At 44.2% G+C, this 8,978-nt stretch overlaps 1 protein-coding gene across 2 annotated transcripts in view; it reads right to left on the bottom strand.

The window, feature by feature from the left end:
* Positions 1–8,210, bottom strand: part of pcdh12 (protocadherin 12) — a 25,908-nt gene extending 17,698 nt beyond the window's left edge. For both annotated transcript variants that reach the window (XM_022764504.1, XM_022764505.1), the window contains exon 1: positions 4,925–8,210. In XM_022764504.1, the coding sequence (XP_022620225.1) occupies positions 4,925–7,795 (2,871 nt within the window). In that variant the 5' untranslated portion in view covers positions 7,796–8,210. The remainder of the gene's footprint in view (positions 1–4,924) is intronic.
* Between the last annotated feature and the right edge of the window lie 768 nt (positions 8,211–8,978).

Raw genomic sequence — 8,978 nt, 5'->3', positions numbered from 1 at the left:
TTTTTTAACATTTTTATGCCTTATTATACTATGACATTTTTATGCCTTACTATACTATGACATTTTTTTGACATTTTTATGCCTTATTATACTATGAAATTTTCATTCCTTACTTTACTATTACGTTTTTTCACATTTTATGCCTTACTATTCTAGGACATTTTTTTCACATTTTTATTCCTTACTATACTTTTACGTTTTTTGACATTTTTATGTCTTACTATACTATTATGTTTTTTGACATTTTTATGTCTTACTATACTTTTACGTTTTTTGACATTTTTATGCCTTACTATACTGTTCTTTTTTGACATTTTTATGTCTTACTGTACTGTTATGTTTTTTTTATGTTTTTTTGCCTTTCTATACTATGACGTTTTTACACATTTTTATGCCTTATTATAGTATGACATTTTTTTCACATTTTTATGCCTTACTATACTATGAAGGTTTTTGACATTTTTATGCCTCACTATACTATGACATTTTTTTGCCTTATTATACTATGACATTTTTATGCCTTACTATACTATGACATTTTTTTCACATTTTTATGCCTTACTATACTATGACGTTTTTTCACATTTTTATGCCTTATTATAGTATGACATCTTTTTCACATTTTTATGCCTTGCTATACTATGAAGGTTTTTGACATTTTTATGCCTCACTATCCTATGACATTTTTTTGCCTTATTATACTATGACATCTTTTTCACTTTTTTATGCCTTGCTATACTATGAAGGTTTTTGACATTTTTACGCCTCACTATACTATGACATTTTTTTGCCTTATTATACTATGACATCTTTTTCACTTTTTTATGCCTTGCTATACTATGAAGGTTTTTGACATTTTTACGCCTCACTATACTATGACATTTTTTTGCCTTATTATACTATGACATCTTTTTCACTTTTTTATGCCTTGCTATACTATGAAGGTTTTTGACATTTTTACGCCTCACTATACTATGACATTTTTTTGCCTTATTATACTATGACATCTTTTTCACTTTTTTATGCCTTGCTATACTATGAAGGTTTTTGACATTTTTACGCCTCACTATACTATGACATTTTTTTGCCTTATTATACTATGACATCTTTTTCACTTTTTTATGCCTTGCTATACTATGAAGGTTTTTGACATTTTTACGCCTCACTATACTATGACATTTTTTTGCCTTATTATACTATGACATTTTTATGCCTTATTATAGTATGACATTTTTTTCACATTTTTATGTCTTAATGTACTGTTACGTTTTTTGACATTTTTATGTCTTAATGTACTGTTACGTTTTTTGACATTTTTATGTCTTACTATACTATTACGTTTTTTGACATTTTTATGTCTCACTATACTGTTACATTTTTTGACATTTTTATGTTTTACTATACTATTACGTTTTTTCACATTTTCATGCCTTATTATACTATGACATTTTAATGCCTTACTATACTATGAGGGTGTAGCTAATTGATGGGTTAGAGAATTAAACCTTTTATTTTAATTCAATTTTACATCAAAAACAAAACAGCTTTCGAATCAACTTTTCACTGCTGCTCAAATTGTTTTCATGTTGTAGTTACAGATGATAAACATTAATAGGGTTGTTTTTAAAAACATGTCTCAAATGAATCTTTCACTTATTTTAAACTTTAGTTTGTTGTCAAAATCTTACCCAATCAGTTGCATTGAGCAATCAGTTCAGCTGATTTCAGCAACTCTCAGGTAGAAAGTGAATAAACATTTTCTTTTTTTTTGTCAGTTAGTTTAACAGTGTGAGAACCGAGTGGCTGCGTCCGTCTCACTGCTCACAGCTTTCTGCTGACAGCTCTGTTATACAGCGGATACACACTGCACACCAGGGAGGAAACACACACATTGGGGAAGGTGTATGTGTCTCTATGTGAGTGTGTGTGTGTGTGCACATGCTAATTTATGACTTTGTTTTAGTCATGACATTTGTGTGTTTTGTGTGTTTTTGCACGCTGCTGCTGCGACAGGAAATGGCCTCTACGTAAAAGCCTATTCTTCTCTGGCCGGTTTCCTTTCCTTCCAGGATGGACTCTGAAATTTGGACGAGCGGAGGGTGTGTGTGTGTGTGTGTGTGTGTCTGTGTGTGTGTGTGTGTGTGTCTGTGTGTGTGTGTGTGTGTGTCTGTGTGTGTGTGTGTGTGTGTCTGTGTGTGTGTGTGTGTGTGTCTGTGTGTGTGTGTGTGTGTGTCTGTGTGTGTGTGTGTGTGTGTTGAGGTGGAGGTGAACAGTAAATCCCCCTCTCCTCCCCAGCGTCCAGCAGACCTCTTCCTCTGCGATCTCGAGGGGAGAGAAACTTCTGAAGCCAGACAAATGCCAACTGGGCCGACTGAGAGCATGGAGGAGAGGTGGATTCTGGGTAAAAAATGAAAAAGGCCTCTTCCTTTCTTTAATGGGATTCACGTGAGGATGTCGGACCTGGCCGAGCTCTTTGTTCTCTGTCTACAGGGCGCTGCCACTGACTTTCGCCCTTGATGACGCTGGTTGGTGTTTCAACCACTGCAGCTCAACAAGACTAAACCTGTTGTTTCTGATGCTCTGCTCCACGTTCATGACTCCACCTGACTGACTGAGAGGTTACATGTGTGTCAGTGTGTTTTAGATCAATCAATATAAAAACAGACAGACAGTTTCTTCCTCTTATAATCTCTGTACAACTCATGTTTTGGTGAAGTTCAGTTTCTCCACATATGTGTTGCTCAATTTAAATGGATATGTGCATAAACAAACATATAAATAAATTGAGAATACTAATTATTGTGATTAATTTCTAATATGCAGAATAAAAAAACATTCTTTCAGCAGCACATGTAAAAACATTCATACTTCATTCATTCCCCTCTGTATTATTCATCCAATATACTGTCATTTTAAAACTCAAACCAAAACAACGTGTCAGTTCATCTCTAAATACTTTCTAATTTTCCTTATTTCCTAAAGCAGCAGGACACTACTTAGATTTTAGCGAACGTTACTCAAACAGGAGGAAATAGTGCATTTTTGTTGGGGACTATTTTCAGTAGCGGATAAATCCACATTTGGTGTTCTGGTGAGTATTTTGGGGCGGCAGGATGAAGTGTGTGTGTCAACAGTGCTCACAAATGTGTTTCAGTAGTTTTTGGAAACAATGGAGCTCTAAGGAAGAAGGTATCACACACACAGTAACTGATGTGTGCACAAGCAGCGTGATGTGTGTCTGACACACTGCGTCCCGCTCCGAGCTGCTGCTTTTAGTCCGAGCTGTTTTTCTTTCCTCGGCTCAGTAAAAGTGATTTTCGGGTCATTTGTAAGTGACAGAGCGGCGTGTCAGGGAGGTGTTAGGTTACACTACAAACACATCACAGCTTACTTTGGCTGCACTCAACCCCCCCCCACCCCCCCCCACCCCACCCCACCCTCCTCACCCCCCAGAGCACAAAAGAAGTCCACCCCCCCTCCCTCCTACTCTCCTGGTTTCAATATGAATTCTATATTGTGATATTTAAGAAAAGAAAAAAGTCAGACGGGGGGGGGGGGGGGGGGGATTACTGTCTGTGACACATGAGCACCTGAATAAACTTGCTGCTTTTTGGCTTCACAGTCATCCGTCAACTACTTATACACCCCCCCAGTACACACACACACATGCACACGCACACACACACACATGCACGTGCACACGCACACACACACACACGCACATGCACACACACAAACACACACATGCACACACACAAACACACACACGCACACACACACACACCCCTTCACCTCCACCCGACTCCAGCCTTCAGGCAGTCTGAGTAAGTCATCACACAGGAGGCCGAAAAAACAGAGAGGCTGCTGGGAAAATGTAACGGAAGCTGGTCTGTGTGTGTGTGNGGGGGGGCTCTTACTCTCTAATGGACTTCACTTCAGATTAATCTGAACGCCTGCAGGGGGGAAACTTAATTACCCCGCCACTAACTGTAAGCACATGTTGAAATGAATGTGATCACACGTTTTAGACGGAAGTAAATTAGATTTAAACGAGAGCCAGCGGCGGCATGCTCGCCTTAATGTTCACGCTATAGTGGAAAATGTAAATAAGAAGACATTAAAAAATCATCAGGCAGATTTAGAGAAATCATTAACGCTGTGTAAATGGAGACATTTGTCACTTCAGCTTGGAGTAAAGTTATAATTTGCCGCAGAACTTCAGTCATGAGTTTGAGTCTTGCGGCGCAAATTTAATTCATTTAAATGAACTCAATTTTAAGTTTGTTATAAAAAGACACTATCAACTTGTTAGCATTCTTCCCAGCATGCATTGTGTTTGGGTTCTCTAAATATACCCTCCAGGAACTCCTTTTTCTTCTCTTGTGAATTTACTTACATGATGGAGCTTTATTTTGCCTTGTTTTTGTATTTCTTTTTTCTTTAATGCAAATAAAGCATGGTACCACTTCACAATAAGACTTCCCTTATAAAGGATTTATAAATGGCTTATAACTAATTTATTAATTAGCTTGTTAACACTTTATAAGTCATTAAGCTGTTATAACACATTAGATCAAATGTGCAACAGAGACCTGTTGCTTGCCAAATAGTGAGCCTACGTTTATCTGTACGGTTAAACCTCATATCTCCTTAGTTACTGAGCTCTCTTTGTTTTTTCCATCATCAGCATTTGTACCTGTAAAATTATTAATAACTGATAAAAGGAGCCTTAGCAAATTAAAAACCATTTATAAATCCTTTATAAGAGTCTTATTTTAAAGTGTTACCCCAAATGTAAATGTGTTTAAGACTAGATTGAAGATTGAACAACATCAACTGATTACGACTCACAGTGAACTCACAGTTTGAAGGTACCAGGGAAGAAATAATGATTATTGATCACTGTGAATGTTTCACGACTCACCTGCACCTCTGGGGAAGCCGAGGAAAGCTCGATGGAGTCTCCAAACGCAGCCATGGACAGTCGGACCAGGTTTCGAAGCATCTGCCGGTGTTCTGCGTCTTGGCCGCCTCGTCCCTCCGAGGTCTTCGGCCTCCTGAGAGTTGCCTGGGATCCGGAACATGCAGGCTCCTCCCCTTCCCCCTCTGGGTGACCCTGGCGCTTTAAGGTACTCGAATGTGAAAGCGAAGAGGACGACGACGGGTTCCTGGCTTTCCGAAGAGTCCGGTAAGACGTGGCGGGAGTCAGAGGCAAGGAGCCGTCAAGTTCAATGTTCCCGGGTTTCCGAAGGGTTCTGCAGTGATGGGTGACAGTTTGAGCGGGATCACCCTCTGGGTAACCTTGAGAATGGAAGCTCGTGTTCATGGCTGATTGAGTTAAGGTGTATTGTCTCTCAGTTTGTACATCCTCTGACATTATTGGAGGCGGAGCCAGTGGCTGAGATTCACTCTCGTCCTCAGAAAGCTCCTCCTTTCGTCCCCGGATGACGGGAATCAGCTGAATGTCTGACTTTCTGATGTTCTTCTGTGGGCGCCGGGGATGGCGGGTGTAGGTCGATTCAGCCTGTCTGCAGTTGTAAGCCCGGTTGTCCCGTTTCTCGGGGCGGCAGAACGTCGTCACCAAAGCGATGGCCAACAGAAGTAGCAGGCACGTAGCGCCCAGGCAGATCGCCATCATCATGGTGAAGCTCAGCTGACCGCGGTTCCCAGGTGATGAGTTCTTCAGATGGTCCTTGAGGTTGATGAAACTCACCTCCAGGGTTACCTCGGTGACCAGGCTGGGCGTGCCCATGTCAGATACAGCGACGTCCACCTTAAAGGTTTTCCCGATGAGCTCAGTAGCATTGGTGGTGTTAACAAACAGCTGGCCTGTAGCCTCGTCCAACCAGAAGAGTCCGTCGGGGTTTCCATCAGTAATCAGGTATTTCAGCTCTCCATTGGGCCCCGAGTCCGGGTCTTCAGCCTTTATGGTGGAAGCGAGGAACCCAACGAGTCCGTCTCTGATCGGGTGATTCATGGGAAGAGCGGTCGATGCCTCCTCCATGTCGTTCCCCAGCTCGGTCACAATCTCCCCCTTCTCTGCATCAACGGGTACGCTCAAAGAGGCCACACCCTTCCTGGGTTTCGGATCCTTGATGACCGGGTAGTTGTCATTCACATCCTCGACGTCAACCTGGACGGTCGCGGTGCTGGTGAGGGGCGGGTGACCGTGGTCGACGGCCTCCACGATAAAGGAGTAGGTGCGCGATTCCTCGTAGTCCAAAGGGCGCCGGATGCTTATGACACCACTAGTTGGATGGATGGAAAAAGACTGTGTGTCAGTTTCCATGTCATTGGAGTTGGGTATGAAGTAGGAAACTCTTCCACTGAGCTCCAGGTCAACGTCGTGGGCTTCCACTTTGAGAGCGTGGTAGCCCGCGACATTGTTCTCCTTGAAGGAAGTCTTATAGAGGGAGGTGGAGAACACTGGGGCATTGTCATTCTCATCCAGAACATGGACAGGTAGGTGTTTAATACAAGACAGCGGAGGATCTCCATAATCCTGGGCCAGGACCGTGATGTTATACTGCATAACCTTCTCTCTGTCCAGGCTGCCGTTGGTTACGATCATGTAATTGTCACCGTGGATCCGTTTGAGGCGGAAAGGGCCGGATCCGTGCTGAATGTGCGCTCTCACTTTGCCGTTTTCTCCTGAATCTGCATCGGAGACCATCACCAGAGCCAGAAACGTGTCCTCCTGCGCTCCCTCCAGCACAGTCGCCACAGGTGAGTTGGGCGGAGTCCAGGTCATGTGTATCCGCGGCGCGTTGTCGTTAACGTCTTTGAGCTTGACGTGCAGTTTGCAGTGCGAGGGGATGGCGTTGGGCCCGCGATCTCGGGCCTGTACGATCACTTCATAAGAGGAGTGGGCCTCAAAGTCCAGGGGCGCTCTGAGACTCACGGCTCCATTTTGTGGATCCACGTAGAAGAGCCTCTGAACCTCTGGACGTGTGTGCTTACTGAGCGAATACTCCACCTCCCCATTGGCTCCCTGGTCGGGGTCCGTGGCCTTGAGGTTGATGATGGTTGTCCCCCGGGTTGTGTCCTCAGGTAGCTCCACGGTGGGACTGCTGTCCTCAAACGTTGGGCTGTTATCGTTCGAGTCCTGAATGTTAACCCGGACTAATGTGCTCCCAGATCTGGGGGGGTTCCCTTTATCCCATGCCACCAGGGTGAGGTTGAAGGAGGTCTGAAGCTCCCGATCCAGTTCTTTAATAACCACCAGCTCTGCCTGTTTTGTCCCATCTGGACCCACGGTCACATCCAGGGCGAAGTGTTGATTGACGGACAGCGAGTAAGTCTGGAGGCTGTTGGGCCCCGCGTCCGGATCCACCGCCCGGTCTAGAGGGATTCTCATTCTGAGGCTGGCTGTCTCAGAGATCTCCACCTCCTGCAGAGGACCGGGGAAGCTGGGACTGTGGTCGTTCAGGTCCATCACTTCCACACGAACCCTCAGGCAGTTCACAGCGCCGCTTTTCCTGTAGAGGACGCTGAAGGCCACCTCGCACAGGTCTGACCCTCGGCACAGCTCCTCCCTATCCAGCCGGCCTTGGGTGGAGACGACCCCATTTCGAGTGCTGACGGAGAAGGGAAGGGCCTTCCCGTGTTCCACCACCTGGAAATCCTCCAGAGGACCACCTTCGTCCCTCTGACGCAGGTCGTCCACCAGCCGGCCGACCTGAGTTCCCGCCGGCTGCTCCTCCCAAACCCGGTACTGGATAGTTATTGATGACGGCTCGGAGGATCGAGCCTCGGAGCAAAGACTCAGAACCAGGAGCAGAGCCAGCAGCATCATGAAGTGAAGTAAAAATAATCTCCTGTCGACTGTCTAAACTGACATTTCTAAAAATCACTGCTCAGTAATATGAAGAAAAATATGAACTTTAAAATTTAAAATAACTTTAAAACTGTGTTGTTGAAATAAAAAAGTCTGTGTGTTAAACATCAGATAAAACGTTCCAGTTTTTCTTCAAAATAATTTAGTTTCTTCTTTAAAAAACAAACAACCACGACCAAACGAGTAAATACAACTGTTTGTAAAGCAAATACCTCGAGAAAAAAAACCTTCAGTTTGGTCAGGATACAATTATAGAAGCCTATAATTAAGATATCATCCTCTCTCTCTCTTCACACACTCAGCCTCTCTCTGCCTGGTGCTGTTACTCACTCACGCTGCTGCTGGCGTCCAGCCGCTCAGTTCCTCCTCCTCCGCTCAGGACAGTTCAGCTCCAACTGAGAAAGTTTGGATGTGGGTTTCCACATGCCGGCGGAGCCGCGGCCAATCCGGAGGGAGGAGGAGGGTTATATGCAAATAAATCCAGACTCAACACAAAGAAAAACCCCTCCTGCCCTGAGGAAACCCAGCACAACTCTGGAGTGCTTTTAAAGAAATATGACACCACCTCTCTGTCACTTATAGCTCCCCCACCCACCCCCCCTTTTAAACTGCATAAACTCATCACAAACTGCAGTAACGGACCTTAAATCATGTGGAAAATTTGTGTCAGGTTAAATCCCAGTGGGACTAAAGGCCACAGCAGGAGCTCCACGGCCATGACGTACAGTCTGGGGCCTGACAGCCAAAACACAAACATATGAAGATGTGAAGATGGCCGTCATCATAAATACGCCGACAGCTTCAGAGCTGTCAGTCCTCAGTGATACTGTCGAAGCCTTTTGTTCAAAGTGCAAAGAATAAATTATTATTGTCGTGTTCTTTACGTCCTGGACGTTCGACACAAAGACGGCTTTCTGTTCTTTCTCCTTGGAAATGAACGAGATGAGACGGTTGTTCTCAGGAGGGAAAAACAGTCCTTGAAGACTCGACCAGCTATGACATGAATGCTCAAAATTCAACCGCCTGTCCTCAATGTGACGAAACCCACATTCCACACACTTTTCCCTCCAAATATAATTATGAGGAGTCAGAGTTCGACCGCAGGCCACAGAGGTCAAAACATCTCCAGCCAATCGGGGCG

Source organism: Seriola dumerili, unplaced genomic scaffold, assembly GCF_002260705.1.
Source record: "Seriola dumerili isolate Sdu_G_001 unplaced genomic scaffold, Sdu_1.0 BDQW01000544.1, whole genome shotgun sequence".
NCBI classification, from domain to species: domain Eukaryota; kingdom Metazoa; phylum Chordata; class Actinopteri; order Carangiformes; family Carangidae; genus Seriola; species Seriola dumerili.
Note: the sequence above shows the minus strand (reverse complement) of the source record. Positions and strands in the feature narration are given on the sequence as shown.